The sequence below is a fragment of the Bombina bombina genome, chromosome 2 (genome assembly GCF_027579735.1).
Source record: "Bombina bombina isolate aBomBom1 chromosome 2, aBomBom1.pri, whole genome shotgun sequence".
In the NCBI taxonomy this organism is placed as follows: Eukaryota; Metazoa; Chordata; class Amphibia; order Anura; family Bombinatoridae; genus Bombina; species Bombina bombina.
In genome coordinates, this window is record NC_069500.1 from 677858102 (window position 1) to 677878745 (window position 20644).

At 37.5% G+C, this 20644-nt stretch overlaps 1 protein-coding gene across 1 annotated transcript in view; it reads left to right on the forward strand.

Moving 5' to 3' along the window:
* Positions 1 to 20644, forward strand: part of LOC128649393 (ADAMTS-like protein 1) — a 466596-nt gene that overhangs the window by 309552 nt on the left and 136400 nt on the right. The window contains exons 14-15 of the mRNA XM_053702643.1: positions 7702 to 8003; positions 20377 to 20506. Of these exons, the coding sequence (XP_053558618.1) occupies positions 7702 to 8003; positions 20377 to 20506 (432 nt within the window). The remainder of the gene's footprint in view (positions 1 to 7701; positions 8004 to 20376; positions 20507 to 20644) is intronic.

Here is a 20644-nt window from a genome sequence, read left to right on the forward strand (position 1 = left end):
TTGTTTCTGAAGGGCCCCTACACCAGTCTGAGGGGGCCAGGGAGGTTTTGTCTGAGGGAGAAATTTCAGATTCAGGAAAAATTTCTCAACAAGCTGAACCTGATGTGATTACTTTTAAATTTAAGTTGGAACATCTCCGCGCTCTGCTTAAGGAGGTATTATCCAATTTGGATGATTGTGATTATCTGGTCATTCCAGAAACACTATGTAAAATGGACAAGTTCCTAGAGGCCCCGGGGCCCCCCGAAGCTTTTCCTATACTCAAGCGGGTGGCGTACATTGTTAATAAAGAATGGGACAGGCCCGGTGTACCTTTCGTACCTCCCCCCATATTTAAAAAATTGTTTCCTATAGTCGACCCCAGAAAGGACTTATGGCAGACAGTCCCCAAGGTCGAGGGGGCGGTTTCTACTCTAAACAAGCGCACCACTATACCCATAGAAGATAGTTGTGCTTTCCAAGATCCTATGGATAAAAAATTAGAAGGTTTGCTAAAAAAGATGTTTGTTCAGCAAGGTTACCTTCTACAACCAATTGCATGCATTGTCCCTGTCACTACAGCCGCGTGTTTCTGGTGCGATGAGCTAGAAAAGGCGATTATTAGTAATTCTTCTTCTTATGAGGAGATTATGGACAGAATTCGTGCTCTTAAATTGGCTAATTCTTTCACCCTAGACGCCACCTTGCAATTGGCTAGGTTAGCGGCGAAAAATTCTGGGTTTGCTATTGTGGCGCGCAGAGCGCTTTGGTTAAAATCTTGGTCAGCGGATGCGTCTTCCAAGAACAAATTGTTTGACATTCCTTTCAAGGGGAAAACACTGTTTGGCCCTGACTTGAAAGAGTTTATCTCTGATATCACTGGGGGCAAGGGCCACGCCCTTCCTCAGAATAGGTCTTTCAAGGCCAAAAATAAACCTAATTTTCGTCCCTTTCGCAGAAACGGACCAGCCCCAAGTGCTACGTCCTCTAAGCAGGAGGGTAATACTTCTCAAGCCAATCCAGCCTGGAGACCAAGGCAAGGCTGGAACAAAGGAAAGCAGGCCAAGAAACCTGCCACTGCTCCCAAGACAGCATGAGATGCGGGCCCCCGATCCGGGACCGGATTTGGTGGGGGGCAGACTCTCTCTCTTCACTCAGGCTTGGGCAAGAGATGTTCTGGATCCTTGGGCGCTAGAAATAGTCTTCCAAGGTTATCTTCTGGAAGTGATTCATCCTGTTCCATTAAAAGAACGAGGGATGGGGTTCTACTCCAATCTGTTCGTAGTTCCCAAAAAAGAGGGAACGTTCAGACCAATCTTAGATCTCAAGATCCTAAACAAGTTTCTCAAGGTTCCATCGTCCAAAATGGAAACCATTCGAACAATCCTTCCATCCAGAAAGGTCAATTCTTGACCACGGTGGATTTAAAGGATGCGTATCTACATATTCCTGTCCACAAGGAACATCATCGGTTCCTAAGGTTCGCATTCCTGGACAAGCATTACCAGTTCGTGGCGCTTCCTTTCGGATTAGCCACTGTTCCAAGGATTTTCACAAAGGTACTAGGGTCCCTTCTGGCGGTGCTAAGACCAAGGGGCATTGCTGTAGTACCTTACTTGGACGACATTCTGATTCAAGCGTCGTCCCTTCCTCAAGCAAAGGCTCACACGGACATAGTCCTGGCCTTTCTCAGATCTCACGGATGGTAAGTGAACGTGGAAAAGAGTTCTCTATCTCCGTCGACAAGAGTTCCCTTCTTGGGAACAATAATAGACTCCTTAGAAATGAGGATTTTTCTGACAGAGACCAGAAAAACAAAACTTCTAAACTCTTGTCGGATACTTCCTTCCGTTCCTCTTCCTTCCATAGCACAGTGCATGGAAGTGATAGGTTTGATGGTAGCGGCAATGGACATAGTTCCTTTTGCGCGCATTCATCTAAGACCATTTCAATTGTGTATGCTCAGTCAGTGGAATGGGGACTATACAGACTTGTCTCCGAAGATACAAGTAAATCAGAGGACCAGAGACTCACTCCGTTGGTGGCTGTCCCTGGACAACCTGTCGCTAGGGGTGACCTCCCGCAGACCAGAGTGGGTCATTGTCACGACCGACGCCAGTCTGATGGGCTGGGGCGCGGTCTGGGGATCCCTGAAAGCTCAGGGTCTTTGGTCTCGGGAAGAATCTCTTCTACCGATAAATATTCTGGAACTGAGAGCGATATTCAATGCTCTCAAGGCTTGGCCTCAGCTAGCGAGGGCCAAGTTCATACGGTTTCAATCAGACAACATGACGACTGTTGCGTACATCAACCATCAGGGGGGAACAAGGAGTTCCCTGGCGATGGAAGAAGTGACCAAAATCATTCAATGGGCGGAGACTCGCTCCTGCCACCTGTCTGCAATCCACATCCCAGGAGTGGAAACTTGGGAAGCGGATTTTCTGATTCGTCAGACATTGCATCCGGGGGTGTGGGAACTCCATCCGGAAATCTTTGCCCAAATCACTCAACTGTGGGGCATTCCAGACATGGATCTGATGGCCTCTCGTCAGAACTTCAAGGTTCCTTGCTACGGGTCCAGATCCAGGGATCCCAAGGCGACTCTAGTAGATGCACTAGTAGCACCTTGGACCTTCAACCTAGCTTATGTATTCCCGCCGTTTCCTCTCATCCCCAGGCTGGTAGCCAGGATCAATCAGGAGAGGGCGTAGGTGATCTTGATAGCTCCTGCGTAACCACGCAGGACTTGGTAGGCAGATCTGGTGAATATGTCATCGGCTTCACCATGGAAGCTACCTTTGAGACGAGACCTTCTTGTTCAAGGTCCGTTCGAACATCCGAATCTGGTCCTACTCCAGCTGACTGCTTGGAGATTGAACGCTTGATCTTATCAAAGCGAGGGTTCTCAGATTCTGTTATTGATACTCTTGTTCAGGCCAGAAAGCCTGTAACTAGAAAAATTTACCACAAAATATGGAAAAAATATATCTGTTGGTGTGAATCTAAAGGATTCCCTTGGGACAAGGTAAAGATTCCTAGGATTCTATCCTTTCTTCAAGAAGGATTGGAGAAAGGATTATCTGCAAGTTCCTTGAAGGGACAGATTTCTGCCTTGTCTGTGTTACTTCACAAAGAGCTGGCAGCTGTGCCAGATGTTCAAGCCTTTGTTCAGGCTCTGGTTAGAATCAAGCCTGTTTACAAACCTTTGACTCCTCCTTGGAGTCTCAACTTAGTTCTTTCAGTTCTTCAGGGGGTTCCGTTTGAACCCTTACATTCCGTTGATATTAAGTTATTATCTTGGAAAGTTTTGTTTTTGGCTGCAATTTCTTCCGCTAGAAGAGTTTCAGAATTATCTGCTCTGCAGTGTTCTCCTCCTTATCTGGTGTTCCATGCAGATAAGGTGGTTTTACGTACTAAACCTGGTTTTCTTCCAAAAGTTGTTTCTAACAAAAACATTAACCAGGAGATAGTCGTGCCTTCTTTGGGTCCGAAACCAGTTTCGAAGAAGGAACGTTTGTTGCACAATTTGGATGTTGTTCGCGCTCTAAAATTCTATTTAGATGCTACAAAGGATTTTAGACAAACATCTTCCTTGTTTGTTGTTTATTCTGGTAACAGGAGAGGTCAAAAAGCAACTTCTACCTCTCTCTCTTTTTGGATTAAAAGCATCATCAGATTGGCTTACGAGACTGCCGGATGGCAGCCTCCTGAAAGAATCACAGCTCATTCCACTAGGGCTGTGGCTTCCACATGGGCCTTCAAGAACGAGGCTTCTGTTGATCAGATATGTAGGGCAGCGACTTGGTCTTCACTGCACACTTTTACCAAATTTTACAAGTTTGATACTTTTGCTTCTTCTGAGGCTATTTTTTGGGAGAAAGGTTTTGCAAGCTGTGGTGCCTTCCATTTAGGTGACCTGATTTGCTCCCTCCCTTCATCCGTGTCCTAAAGCTTTGGTATTGGTTCCCACAAGTAAGGATGACGCCGTGGACCGGACACACCTATGTTGGAGAAAACAGAATTTATGTTTACCTGATAAATTACTTTCTCCAACGGTGTGTCCGGTCCACGGCCCGCCCTGGTTTTTTAATCAGGTCTGATGATTTATTTTCTTTAACTACAGTCACCACGGTATCATATGGTTTCTCCTATGCAAATATTCCTCCTTAACGTCGGTCGAATGACTGGGGTAGGCGGAGCCTAGGAGGGATCATTTGACCAGCTTTGCTGGGCTCTTTGCCATTTCCTGTTGGGGAAGAGAATATCCCACAAGTAAGGATGACGCCGTGGACCGGACACACCGTTGGAGAAAGTAATTTATCAGGTAAACATAAATTCTGTTTTTGCGTATGCGAGAGCACAAACTTTTTACTTTCACCTCGTTATATTAGAATTAATCTCCAGGCGCAAAAAACTTACTTCTACCACACACAAAAACTCTACACTCGTATTCCAGCCCTAAATGCAAACAGCAAAGTTAATAAAATGTGTGTTTTGTGTATAGTTGTAAAATTATGAAATAAGTTTAAATGGACATAATGTACATTTGTATTCATTGCTGTTTAAAATGTCTCCAAAAAAAGTAATAAAAAATATATTGAATACAAAACTAGAAGTGAAGATAATTGTAATTATTTAAAAACATTCTTAAAGGACCAGTAAACACAGCAGATTTGCATAATCAACAAATGCAAGATAACAAGACAATACAATAGCACTTAGTCTGAATTTCAAATGAGTAGTAGATTTTATTCTAACAAGTTTCAAAGTTATGTATATTTCCACTCCCCCTGTACCATGTGATAGCAATCAGCCAATCACAAATGCATATACGTATAGTCTGAGTTCTTGCACATGCTCAGTAGGAGCTGGTGACTCGAAAAAGGTGTAAATATAAAAGACTGTGCACATTTTTTTTAATGGAAGTAAATTGGAAAGTTGTTTAAAATTACATGCTGTATCTGAATCATGAAAATTTAATAAAACCTGAGTGTCCCTTTAATGAATTACATGGAGATTGCAACATTGAGATCTATGAGAAGTTAACTCACTCCTGGAGATTTGTATTACATCTAGTTCAGTCAGATTGATGGATCAGTTGTTTCAATTGCATCAAATGTAAGTTGTCTAGATGTTGAATAACTAACTATGCGCCCATATAGACTTTTATTTGTTTAAAACATCCCTTTTAGCTAGTTGCACACTTGTATTTCTAACCCCTCAAAAAATGCCTAATCAGACCTGTTTTTTTAAAATGCATACCAGCAAATTTCTAAAACCATAAAAGAAAATGATGAAAGTTAAAATAAATAGAGTAAAAACTGCTGACAGCCCATGTACCATGGTGCCAGTCAGTGCAAATTCCAGAACGGACCCCATCCGCTTACTGGATGAGGACGGTCCTGATGGCAGATCTATTATATTGTGCAGTATTCTTCTGAAGCTTAAAAGAAGACACATAAATGTTAACTAAATGTTAGAGGTTTTGCTACATGTTTTATTTAGGTAAATGAATGTGACAGAAATATATACTAGTCAAAATCTGAGTATTATTTTTAGATACTTCATGCAGCAAGCAAAATCATCTGGTTCCTTTATTCAAGTGTAAACAAATATGGTTTCCTGCCATGCCTGCTTTAGTTCCAGCGAAGATTGACAACTAGGTCTGATTGAAGCTGAAATGCTATAGCCATAATTATGTGTTATGTGATTTACTGAGAAACCAATCTTTTCTAAAACACTCACTGAATTTAGTGGACGGTATTCACTAAATATGGAGAATGATTTTAAGTGAGAATAATTCATTCAATTCCTGATGTTTTATGGAGCTTCACCAAATATGGGGGAATTAGACATTAGTGATGTAAACATGCAATTTTAGAATAAGTTCCAGTTTACATCTATTGTCATATTTACTTATTTTTTCTTAGTATCCTATGGTGAAAAGCATACCTAGGTAGGTGTAAAGGAAGCAATGCACTTCTGGGAGTTAGCAGGTTATAGGTGGCTATACTGCTCTTAAATAGTCTTAGGAGTGTGCACAGGTCTTGCACTAAATGTATAACATTGTTTAAAATATTGTTTCAAACTCTGCTGCCATATAGTGCACAAAATATGTGCTCGCTCTTGTGACCACTTCAGTATGCACTCATAGAAACAAGCTAAGTTTAAACAAAGGTTAACAAGAAAAAAAAGAGTACATTTGATTGTGGAAGTAAACTGAAAAGTATTTTAAAATTGGATGTTCCTTCTGAAACATGAAAGTTCAATTAGGATTTTGATGTCTGTTTAATTTTGAAATATTAACATTGATTGAACTATATTTCCAAAGACGTTCACTAATGATCTCCTATATTATTACTTCACAATTTATCAAATCTACAAAGTAGCTCACATTTGTAACGTGGTTGATTAAGGACAGAATCATTGTCTGCCCTCCAGATGGTACTGTACAATAATCAGACTGATTTAAAGGTATTTTTGTATAATGCATGCATTGTAGGACAATTTAATTTGAGCAATAAGAGTTAAATTGAAAATATTTGTGTTCTATGTCTTGGGGATATGTATGAAGCATACTTGAACTGTATCTCAATTTTATAGGAATTTCACTTGAGACCTGTAACTTTGTTTCAGCTAAAATAGTTCCAGAATAGCATATTGCAGTGTCCAAATTCCACAAACCTCAATGGAACAAGTGCAAATTATAAACAAAGTATATGATCTATATGTAAATACAGTATTGCTCAATTGCCCAACACATATTGCATGAAAGCTTTTGTCCGTGATACACATATTTTGGCCAATAAGAAGCCACTCCTGGAGTGATGACTAGATGACAGAACAGGCTAGTGTACTTTATTTGTTAATAGAAGAGAAGGTAGCACTCCAAATAGTAGAAAAACCTTGATTGAAGTTATAGCATTGTTTCAGGGAATCTGCCGCTTCAATAAATGGTTTTCTACTATTTGGAGTGACATTTTCTCTTCTATTTTGCATCTAATACCCAAGTATCCTTGAGAGAGATCCTAAATGTTTTAGCACCCTGACTTATATTGTATTTTGAACTGTGGTCTAACTACATGGCAGTGCTGATCCGAATCATGTTGTGCTTTTATTTGGTACTTGCTTGGGCAGTTCTCTCTTTTTTTTATCCAATTACAAAGGGTACAAGCATAGGTATGCCCATACTTATATTAAACATATATTATTCAACATGCATTAAATATGCTGAGTATGTTAAAGGAATCTCACACACTAAATGCATTTTAGCCAGAGTGATACATTCAAATCATAGATTGACCTGTGAATAATCATTTCTTAAAATGATATTTGTTTTTAAATAGTGAAAAAAATATTTTTAAGCATAATATTTTAATGTAGGTGACTCTCCATTACAGCCAGATCCCCAAATATTGAGTTAGCATCTCTAAAGGTAAAATATGTGTTTCTAAAATTCTTTTAGGAAACCTCATGGAACTGATGAGACTGCTTAGATAATCTTGTCAGAGAGTAGAGCTTTAGATTTTATTTTTTTACAACATATTAAACGGTCCCTATAGATATATGAATAGGTTCCATGAAAATGTTAAAGATAAAGTAGTTACATTTTTACCTTGCTCATTGCCCCTACTGACACTCAAGTGAATAAGTAACTAATGAGACTTTTAGGCTTTATATTACTGAGAATATTCAGGTATGTTGTGCCCTTGTCATCTGCAGCTTCATCCCTGACGCCTGGTCTCAGTGCAGTGTAACCTGTGGGGTTGGTCTCCAGCAGAGGGCTGTAAAGTGCCAAGTGCTTCTGTCCTTTTCCCAAACCATTGCTGATCTTCCTGCTGAAGAGTGTGAGGGACCCAAACCTGCAACTCAGAGGACATGTTACAGTGGCTCTTGCAATGGTGAACCTGTGGAGTACAACCCTGATGATGCAGAGATGGCCTATGGCAGATTAAAGGACACTGATGAACTTTATGATTGGGAGTATGAAGGATTCTCTGAGTGCTCTGAATCCTGCGGGGGAGGTAAGTTTTCACATTTCTTTCCATATGTAAAAACAATATTCTTAAAGGGACATAGTAGGCAATATTTTGTATTACGTATTTAGAAGGACTGCAAGTAAATACTGTAAAAATTGTTTGCATAAAAAGGTGCATACAAGCTATTTAAATTTAAATAAAACCTTAACATTAAGGCCTAGATTGCAATTGGAGGAATATTTTGCACCGGATCTCACATAAATTGTGCTAGAGTGAAAATCACACATGATCATCTGTGCACTTGTATTACAAGTTGAAAGTTTTACGATTGAGTGCAAGTTACCAGAGTTTAAAGTAAGCCGTGAGTCCCATGGTAAAATTACCAGAAACCTACCAGTTGCATGTTATACAAATACAAATCACTTATAGTATGGCCAGTCTGAAGGTCTATTCTTTCAAAATAATAGCAGTGCTAGTAAAATTAATTATTTATACATTTGATCTGGGGCATTATGTGTATACAGTACATGTGTGTATGACGTGTTATTTGTATGCATTATACTGTAAAATTGTTCATTATACATTTTTTCTTACTTTGCTTATTGTAAAAATATTTACAAAAAGCAAAGTTAGAAAAAAATGGATTAAGCAATATTGTTGTAATTTTTTTGTTTTTTGTTTAAAAAACAAAAATCATTAAGTTCACCACAGCACCAAATACTGTACTGGGGTCTTTTACTTACCCACATATTTCATCTTGATATTTTTGAAAACTTTTACAGTGGAGCTTGTAAAGGAAGAAACATCCCTTCAGCACAAAGCCATGATGTGCTTATGAATAAAAATATCATTTGGAATAATGACAATAGTGTAAATAAAAATGACACTAACGCAAAATTTAAATACATACAGGCATTGCATGAAGTCAATTGCGATCATGATTTATGTATTCTCGCATTTCTTTTGGTTCTCGTGTGCTGTGAGACATTACATATAACTGCACAATTAATATATTTAAATTTCTTGACCAACCAATAGCGAAGGACTATAAAACAGGTATAAATATAAACTTAATATATCTAAGCCATGGTATATTAAGTACATTTTAAATGGCTCCTTTGTGTTTTGTCTGTGAATTAAAGCTATATTTCTTTGTTAAAAAAAAAAACTAAAAACTCTTGAACAAGTGTGAAAATTAAACCTAAGAGACCTGAGCTATTAATTTTGGTTAATATTCCCAGCTTTAGTGTTATTACAAGTTGAGTACAAGCATTAGCAATGATTTTGTAATATAAGCGAGAGATTCTACTTCACACTCATCATTGGAAGTAAAAAGTGTGTTAGTTATCGCGAGTTTGTGCAGGTGAGGTTGGAGTAATTATTTTTTTAACACCTGACTTGTAGTAGGGGGTGTAGCTATAAAAATATTGTGACTACTCAATAGCGTTTGAGCTGTTTGCTTTAACAATTGAGCTCCATTTGTAATCTAGGCCTAAATATATTTATAACATATAATATATAATATACATAATATAACAGACCTGTTTTATTAGAGGATAGGAACAAACTTTCACAGTCCTCAAAAGAACGTGAAATGGAAATAGATTTTGATGTCAAGTAAAAGCCACAAGGCCCTTTGAATCTGCCCCTGTTTCCTTCTGAAGTTTAGATTTAATTCATTCTAAGATAAGCTTTACATTTATCCCCAGATAAGTAGTATTATTTAGTATAAGTACAATGAATTTTACATTTTGAATACAAATGGTAACATATGTATGCTGCTAAGGGCATATGGGTTTTTGTTGTTCCTCGCATCCGAATGCTTTTGTCCATTTGCCTAATGTTATGGACGTGGTAGTGGCTGCCATGCGTGCACATAATTATAAGCATACCCTCAGCAAGTGCTAAGCATACTGAGCATGGACGTTCTCTATGGGTCATAGCAGAGCCTCTTGTGAGAAAAAGAAATCTAGATACAAGTCAAAGCCATGGGGAATAGGATTCGCCTGCAAAATGCATTTTACAGCTGACATGAAATGGTGCATTTTATAGTATGTTTTACCAAGTACTTTGTTGAAAGGATTGTACGTTTAATTCAGGTTTAAGAGAGCTTGGACTTTTTTTTTTTAATCAAATATATTTAAAAAACAGTATACAAAGAAGGCAGTAATTCTGACAGCACCTCTTTGCTTAAAGTTACCATCAACCATAGCATATTACAGAGAGAAACACTACAAACTACTAGAGCTGGATTCTCAGTATGGGTGCCCCAAGGCATTAATTTATGCAAGCATCCACTACCATGAAACTGAAAACCTATATCTGCTTAACCCTTTCACTGCTAAGCCTTTTTTCACCCCAGTGTTTTTTTTCAGCAGCATTATTATATTTATAACTCATGGCATGTGATATAGCTGCGGCAAAAACTTTAAAAAAAACTGTGCATAATTTTTGCATAGATTTTAGGAAATAATATTGAAATAATATTTAAAATGACCCAGTGACCACTGCTGTTACTGTGACCACATTACTAAACTGTCATCAAGGGTAGCCACATGTGACCCATATGGGCTTTTCAGGGTTATAATATAGATTAGAGAGGCCCCATTGTGCAATACAGAAATAAAGCACTTTTTTTCTTGCAAGGTTTTCACTATTGCCACAGTGATCACTAGACTATGCAGACATTTTATATTTTTTAAGAGAGGGACTTGTCTACTAGAAAATAATCTTTATTAGGGGTCTCTAAACATACCAGATTTTTTTATTGTTTATTAAATGTAACATCGTTGAGAGAGAGACAAAAATAAAAATGCACCAACAGCATTTAAAATCCTAGTTGAAATCTAAAAGAGGTCATTACATAGGTTTTGTTGATCAGATTTGTGGTGGTATGTCAAATATTTTATATAATTCATACATGTATTGAAATGTAATAACTCTAATTCACCCTGCCTGGTAAGATGAAAATTATGTCTACAGCATATTTCCTTTTTTTGCTTTCGTTGTTTTTTGGTAATATTGTTGGTTTATAAATAAAGATATATAAAAAAAAAAAACATCGTCAAGCAAATCTCCAAGTGTTTTTTTTTTACTTTTTAATAAAAAGATCTTCTTGATATTACTGCTCCAATACCTTTTGAAAGAACAGATGATTCTCTTTCAAATGAGGTGTCTTGGAGGTTTGTAGCTGCTAAAACAGCTGAGACTGAGGGGTTTGAATAGCCTCCTCCCATCCAGCTCTCTTGCAGCTACTTGGTTCAGCCCCTTTGTGACGTTACCACGTGCCCTGATTCAACTAAATGTAGCGTACTCCCAGTCTGGGTAAAGAAACTGACGGCACATAGTGCAGAATTATGTAACATTCTTTCAACATTGTTCCTTTAGCGCACAATAACGCTAATATTTTTGTGTTTCACTTGTAATCCAGGCCTAATTATTTTTATTGTGAAGTAATATTTGAGTTTACTTTCCGTTGATTAAAGTGCATAAAAATACATTGTAAAGTTTCAGATCATCACATTGCCTCCACATTCTATTATTTTTGTTTTTAAGGTTACTATTTACATTAATTAAACAATATTATTTTTTAATAACTTGTTAAAACTACTTGGATAAAATATTTATTAGTGCCCACTGGTCTTACAGCAACACCCTCTACAAGCATAAAAATAAAAAAATATTTTTCACCATAGAAATAAATATATTTTTAAATATAAACAATGTAATCCATTTTAAAATCTCAAAAAGGTAATTTTCCAGCCTCCAGTAGATTTTAAAAGACCTTTATTAGTTTCTTACAGGGAACCCTGTAAGAAACTAATAAAGGTCTTTTAAAATCTACTGGAGGCTGGAAAATTACCTTTTTGAGATTGACATTGGGGTCTGGCTAACCCTTTCCTGTGCCCCTGATTGAAAAGGTGCTGTCTCTCACTACTAATTTTCATATCCATTTTAAAATGCCATATTTTAGATTCACCAAGTTAAAAAAAAAATGTCCATATTGTAAGATTACATTTGTTATCTTTTTCTCATAGAGGAACAATGTAACCTAAGAGAAAGTTATAAACGTGTGTAAGATAAAAGCCTATATATTTCTAAACAAAAATGCAGGTTTATCTTTTGTTATAATGAATTATTACTGTTCATACAATCATGCACAATATTCAGGCCTCATATACAAAATGGTTCACAACTCTTTATAAACAGATGGTTTATGTTCAGGGACTCTGTTTCCTCTTCTACCTGTTTTTATGTTTTATTAGGGTCATCTTCTGCAAGAGTTTGTATCATTTAGCAAGACAGCAAGTTATTTTTCCAGAAGGGATAATGAAGCCTGTAAAATGGCTGTTAGTGGACCTCTTTGAAAATCCTGTTTTTATTGGTTATCTTTGAAGTTATGCACTTGGTTGTATATTTTTTCCTCTTTTCTTTAGAAAGTCTAGAGATGGTTTTAGCACACTGGTCAATATATTCACACTTAAGTACATATGTGAGAATTCAGCACACTCTTGACACTTAACCATTTAATAAAACACCTTATTTCTGGATCCGTAAGTTTTATATCCCAAGAGGAGATTCCTACTTCTTGTATAAAAGTAGCTGTCACTTGAGGATTAAAGCTTTACTTTTAAAATGGGCCTTATTTCCAAAAGCTGAAACTAGAAATATTATGGGCTAGATTACAAGGGACATGCTAATGTTAGCGCTCATGATATTGAAATATCGCACTTGCTTTAAAGGGACATGAAACCCAAATTCTTTCTTTCATGGTTCAGATCATGGAGCCGATTTATTATGTCTTAAGACCATTGCTCCTTAACTCGTCCACCACCTCTGAGGTACGATCGGGATGACTGACACCCCCTGCTAGCGGCCGATTGGCTGTAAATGTCCAGGGGGCGGTATTGCACAAGCATTTCACAAGAAATTATTGTGCAATGATAACTGCCGACAGCATATGTATGTCCGACCGCACAATGTTAAATTGGTCCCAAATAATGCAAGTTTAAAAAGGTTTAATAATTTACTTTTATTAACAAATTTGCATAGTTTTCAAGTTATTCTTTGTTGAAGAGATATCTAGATAGGTAGCGTGCACATGTCTGAAGCACGACATGCCAGGAAATAGTGCTGCCATCTAGTGCTCTTGCACACTTAGTTAAAAGTCTATGGGAGAAAAAGTTACGTGGTCATGATATCCAAAGTCCTGCGGTTGTCACGCATCATGTGCGATAATATTTTACTTTCAGCTTGTTAAATGCGTGCTATACCACGTGCATAAAAAGTTTACTTTCAACTGTATTAGCGGTCAAGCGAATGCACTTATTACAGTTCCACTTGTAATCTAGCCCTAAATATGTATACCAATAGAATATAGTATTTTAAGGAAACTAAAGGTTTTTTGCATTTACCAAAAAAACCAAAACAAAAAAACACTGAGATGCACCCAATTAGACCTTACCACAAGCCTAAAAAAGCATTTAGTTATTACTTTAACTGCTAATAACCCAACTCATCTAGTTTGATTACCTCTAATCTAAATCTAGGCCTTCACAACTGATAACCTTGTGACCCCACTTGTGTCCTATAAAACAGGGGTCAGCGACCTTGGCTCTCCAGGTGTTTTGGAACTACATTTCCCATGATGCTGACATACTTTAGGCTGTCTGAGCATCATAGGGAATGTAGTTCCAAAACATCAGGAAGGCCAAGGTTGCTGACCCCTGCTCTAAAACACATGTCCTTGCATCCTTGGTTTTTGCATTACCCTGGGATCGCTATAAGGATACACATACCAAAGCAAGGCACTCTACCCTACCTACAAGAAATTCACAACCTAAAGAATCCATCATCCCTAAGGGTGCCTGCCCCTCGAAATTAGTTATTCACCCCTAACGATTCCTTTTAGTGCATTCCACCAGAAAATTACCTCTCCAAAGATTTGATCAGATGACTCCTGGCTGCCTTAACTTAGTTGCACTTAACATACAAGTTGCTGTGCCCTTGAGTCCTGTATCACTTTTGGTGCAAGTGCTACCCTTGTTCTAGCACACAGAATGCCCCTTTCCAGCAAGGTCCCACCATTTAAGCGTAAACACCAATAAGGGGATTCCACATCCATGCTATATAATACTTAACACATGAAAAATACCCCAGAAGACCTCCCACCAATGTGACCAGCCATCCATAAAATCTTATTCACACAAAACAATAGGGCTCTTCTATAGCAAGTGACATTATTAATTCTATTTTCAGCATCTTTTTGCCATGGTTCTGCATAATAATACTCCTCTGCGGGGAGTGTCCCTTGTATAATAAAAAAATAATAATCCAAATGTATAAGTTGTACAAGAATCCCGGTTTAGGGAGACTCAGTGTCAGAGAACAGGGGAGATTAATTCTAATGTCAAAAAGATGTTGACAATTTAAGTCCCTGCACTGCTTAAAGGACCGCTAAACACAGTAGAATTGCATAAGCAATAAATGAATCATAAAAAAGACATTGTAAAAGCACTTTTGCAGAAAAGCAGGCAAGTATGCTCAGGAGCGTGCACGGGTCTGGAGCACTATATGGCAGCAGTTTTTGCTAGAATGGTATCCATTTGCAAGAGCACTAGATGGTAGCACTATTTCTTGCCATACAGAGCTCCTGTCACCTGCCTGTGTATTTCTTCAGCAAAGAATACCATGTAAAAAAAATGATAAAAGAATAAAGAATAATAAATTGGAAACTATTTAAAAGGGGTATGCTCTGTATCAATCAGCAAAGAACATTTTGGGGTTTCATATCCCTTTAACAAAATGACCACCAGGAGTTTAATTGTATAAAAAGCTGCAACTGTTACCAGTAGGGCTGTTACAATTAAGCAACATGATTATGGTTTAAATGTAAAGTCAGCTCATGCCTCTGTTCCATTTTGTGTATTACACATCTCTACCTGGGAAATATTAGTTCATGGATAACACGCACAATTTAAATGCACCTTCAAAATAAGAAATGACAGCTGTATAACAAGGGTGACATACAAATGTATTAAGTCAGTCTGTTTTGATCTTAAGGTAGATTACTTGAAACAATATTTTCCAAACATTTTTCCTATCATTAAATAGAAAATAAATAAATCTTAAGTTCTTAAGAGTTTTACTTGGATAATCTTTTTTTTCTTCTCAATATAGCCAAAGCAGTAAGATTATTCAAGGTAATTTTATTGTTTTTACCATCTCGAGAGATGAAATTGGATCGTCTCACACGTAACCTTTCACCTTGAAGAGGTAGCAACCAGAAGGAACTAGTTAGTAATTTAGCCTGCCGTTAGGCTCCATATTTCCCAGTGCTGTCATCAAATATCATGTAACAATTATGCCTTTCTGTTCGATATAAACAGTGCAGGATCCTGCTTTGTTGGAAGATTGAAGATCCACATAGAATTTGTCAGAGTGCCTATGATTCACATCTTCCTCTCCTCTCTGTCTTCCTTCACCCCCTTTTTCTTTTTAATTTCCCATTCGCGTGAACTGACAGTATTCACAAGAAAAATAGCTTCTAATAAGGCAGATGCAAAGTTCTCTGCAGTGCACATCGATTAAAAACTCATCTGAAAGAAGCAGAAGGGGCCAAGAGATTTTTTTTTCAGGAACATTATTCTTCTCTTGGTGAAAGCTGAAGTTTAAGTGGTGCATTTTTGTTCCTTTTTTTTTCCAAATATTAGCTGTAAGAGTATGTCAGAGGAGCAACTGTTAATCTTAACTGTGATGCCAAGCAGCCATTAATGCATGAATTGTAGGACTGCTTTATGTTTGTTCTTCATAATCTTTCTGACATTGAATTCTTGATAGCCTCATTTCCTCACACTTGTACAATATATTGTTTTCTATGTCTCCCTCACACTTCCCCATTAATATTATGTGCCAACCAGCAGTATCGAGTCAAAGTGAAGGGAATGAGACCATAGTTCTGGGAAAAAGATTAATTTGCAAAGCACAGGGAGACCGTGTATATAAATATAGTTTCACATACATAATAATTTGAGATGAAAACCATACAAAAGTAGGCACATTTTTTTGTATTTATGTATCTTTATTACAATTTCAAAGTCCATATAAACAAAACATAAGAAAAACAAGTTGATAACAATAACGCAATAGACATGGTCACATTACAAGAGGTTTTGGTAACTGGCATCCAACAAATGTGTGTAGAGTTCCTTCTAAATACAGTAAGGGACATCTGGGAAGTTGTGAGAACTCAGAAAAGCATAATTTGGTATACTCCACCTATTTACAGAGCTTTGTATATGGGAGCAATCCCTGAGATGGGTCAAAGTTTGGCACATGTTATACAAATGATATAACACCCCTGATTTAATGTCTAGGTTGACTAAAGGTCTAATGAATGTGCAGAAAGACAACTGGTTCCTTGTTGTTTATATGCTGCCCTGAAAGCTCTTTGAAAGAATCAGGAAGGTTGTTGCACAGCACATCATGGGGCAAATAAAAGAAACCACTAGAGCAGTAATGTATGTCCAGATTAACCATTAGTCCCTATGGCAACAACACCACCATATACCCAATTCTTGTATGAAGCATATTGCTCACGTGCTCATGCTAAAGGGATTAATGGATCTGATTAACAGCTTCTGGTTTTACTGTTTATTAAGAGTGCAAAAGCATAGTCGGTCTTATAAAAGTAGCTGTTTGGTAAAGATTAATATTTTTGGCAAACTGACCTCTTTAAACTTGACATATAAGACACTTAAAGGGATAAGAAAGTCAAAATTAAACTTGCATGACTCAGATCATGCCATTTTAAGAGACTTTTAAATTTACTATTTTCAAATGTGCTTTGTTCTCTTGGTGTCCCTTGTTGAAAAATAATACACACAGTGGGAGCAAGCTGCTGGTTGGTGCCTGCACACATTTGTCTCTTGTGATTGGCTAACTAGATGTGTTCAACTAGCTGCCAGTAATTCAATGCTGTTCCTTCAGGGAAGGATAACAAGATAATGAAGCAAATTTGAAAATAGAAGTAAATTGGGAAGTTGTTTATAATTGTATGTTCTATCCAAATCATGAAAGAAAATGTTGGGGTTTCCAGTCCCTTTAAACTAACTTTTACAAATTAAATAAAAGATGTCTGTGGGAGCAATATATGTTTGGAGGATATTACATAAATGTTATTTTTTGGAGGTTTGGCCAGGGAAATGCTAGTTAAAGGGATAGTCAAGTCAAAATTAAGCTTTCATGATTCACATAGGTCATGCAATTTTAAACAACTTTTTATTTTGATCATCAGATTTGCTTTGTTCTTGTGGTATTCTTTGTTGAAAGCTAAACATAGGTAGGCTCATAAACTTATTTCTAAGCTGTTGAAGCAGCCTCTTATCTCAGTGCATTTTGACAGTTAGGCACTGCTGCTTCATTTTAATAACATTGTGCTCACTCCCGTGGAGTTATTTATGAGTTGGCACACTGATTGGCTAAAATAAGTCTGTCACAAGAACTGAGATAAGGAGGCAGTCTGCAGAGGCTTAGATACAAGGTAATCACAGAGGTAAAAAGTATATTAATATAACCATGTTGGCTATGCAAAACTGCGGAATAGGTAATAAAGGGAGGATCTTTTTAAACAATACAAATTTTCAAGAAGACTGTCCCTTTAAAGGAAATATATCATAAACTATACATCTAAACATTGAAACATAGATTTTGATAGCAGATAAGATAAAAAAAGATTAAAGAATGCTTAGGATAGCCTCATCCATATCCCTCTTATATTCCTGTATGTGTTCTTACCACCTCTGTTTGAAGTTTGTTCCAGGAATCATTCACCCTCCTGTACAAAAGTGCTTATGGAATTTATATCTGAACATACAGCTCTGCAACTTGAGATCATGAACCCTTGTTCAGATGTTGCTTTTTCTGTGAAAATACTTTCAGCGTTAGTTAAACCTGTTTAATTTAAGAGATGGTATTTTAAAATGTATTATAGTATTATTATTTTTTCTTTTCTAACACACATCTTTGTACTGAGAAAATGAATATATTGTTTATTGAATGCTTGTGAGGCAGTTCACTATGTACCAATAAAGCTGTATTCTCCTTATCAGCTAGTGAGCAATCAATCCTTAACCCCTTCCCTGCCTTTTTCACACCCCTGATTTCGCTATTGTAAGTCATAAATCAGTGAGTGACCCACACCTCTAAAATTGTTATTGATTAAAAAGATAGATAATCCCCTTTATTACCTATTCCTCCGCTTTGCACCGTCAACATGGTTATATTAATATACTTTTTACCTCTGTAATTGACTTGTATCTAAGCCTCTTCGGATAGCCCCCTGATCACATGGCTATTTATTTATTATCTATTGACTTGCATTTCAGCCAATTAGTGCAGTGTCAGCCACAACTCCATGGGAGAGAGCACATTGTTATCTATATGGCCCACATGGATTAGCAGTCTCTTGTTGTGAAAAGCTAATAAAAAAGCATATGATAAGAAGCTAAGGGGCTGCGGATCAGGACCGACAGACCTCGCTGAATGCGGAGAGCAATACGCTCTCCGTATTCAGCATTGCACCAGCAGCTCTTGTGAACTGCTGGTGCAACGCTGCCCCCTGCAGATTCGCGGCCAATCGGCCGCCAGCAGGGGGGTGTCAATCAACCCGATCGTACTCGATCAGGTTGAATTGCGGCGATGTCTGTCCGCCTGCTCAGAGCATGGAGCAGCAGTCTTTAGCCTGCAGGCTCGCCAGAAACACGGGCCCTCAAGCTCCATCTGGAGCTTGATAAATGGGCCCCCATGTGTAGTGTCTTAGAAACAGGCAGAAATTTAGAGATTTAAATATAATAAAGTATATTAATATAACATTGTTGGTTGTGTAAAGCTGGGGAATGAGTAGTAAAGGTAATAACAATTTTGATGTTGACTGTCCCTTAAAGTTAACTTTTTTTTTCATGCCAAAAAATATTGTTTAAAGTGAATGTCAATTTTCAGCAATGAGTGCCCGGTTTTTAAAAATACTTTTAAAAACAGGGGCACTTTCATTGATGAAAATTTACATTGCACCGGATTTGTAGAAATACTTACCTTTTACTTCTGCAAAGCTGGATCGCCGATCCCAGCCTCAGTTCCTCTGTACTGACATCAGAAATGACAAAACCGGCTTCCTCCAATCATGGCTTGCACCCCAGAGCGTCCATCTCGTGATGCCCCGGCTGTGATTGGAGGAAGCCAGTTTTGTCATTGCTGTGGTTGTACAGCAGTATTTCTGCAAATCCAGTGCAATGTAAATTTTCATCAATGAAAGTGCCCCTGTTTTTAAAAGTATTTTTAAAAATCGGGCACTCATTGCTGACAATTGACATTCACTTTAAAAGAATTCTCTATCACATGTGAGGTAGAAATTTCTAGCATTTACTGCCCCTTTAATTTACTGGAAGGTTTTATATCATATCGTCTTTCTCCCTTCTCACCTCTAAACTATGAATATTAAGTGGAATGTAAGTTCTTTTGTTTAGACTATAAACCAATTTCACAGATTTTAGATTATTTATATCCTTGATGAGATAAATTCTACAGTACTGTATGCAATGTTCAATATGGTGCCTCACTAGTGTTACTGATTCTTTCCTCAGAGCTGACCATGCTGTATATTCAGTTTATGTACAGTAGGTTAGTTCACCTGAATATACACAAACTCTACCAACACCAATTTCATCTCTGGCTGCGAAACAAAACGTAGTAGCTCTATAGCCAGCATTAAAACTATTACTGTTCCCCACTTCCCCTCCAAGTAAGTAAATATTCTGATGATTAAAACCAAACATATAAAAGTCAAAATATCTTTTTTTAACACACATTGCGTTCTGCATTAAATTACCACACTCTAGGTTTGTCCGTTATGAAATCTGGTGACGTTTTTAGAGGCTTCCTGGCATGAGAGCTTTTTTTTTCTGGCTTGAGTTTATGTGCCCTGACTGCCAAATGTAGGTGAAATACAGAACCTCACACTCTCTTTTGCTTCCTATGTTCAATCCCACACACTAGGGATCATTTATCTGGTGCCAAGTCGGGATGCTGACATAAAACTCCCGCAATTTCAACCACATTTGTGTTGTTTTCAATTGCATATCCTTGTTGCACCAAATTATTATTTCATATGAGTATGTTTTGTTAAAGCATTTACCTAAAATATAACTGCTTATGGTTGTGTCCATTTTTATTTTGTGTTTTACACAAAGGAAGTATCTCCATTACCTCAGTTGACACAGAAAATTACTTTGTTTCTTTTCTTTTTTTTTTCCTCTTTGGTATCTGCTGTTGGTTTTATGGAAATGTAACTGGGCTTCATCTTTTGTAGGAGATTCTTGATAAAGACCCATCTCTAAGTGGTATTTATGGTTTATTTGGACAGGTGTACAAGAGGCTGTGGTAATTTGCTTGAACAAACAGACAAGAACTACTGTAGGTGAGAGTATGTGTGTGGTCAGCAGTCGTCCTCCGCCACTTCTGAAAACCTGTAACATGGAGGCTTGTCCTCCGAGGTAAGTTTCCTTTTTATATTCTATATTTAGATGCTAATTAAAGCATTATAACTGTATCTTATAAGATAAATATTTACAGAGCTAAACAATGAAGGCGGCTGCTTTTAATTACCAGAACACAGATGACCAGAGCCAATG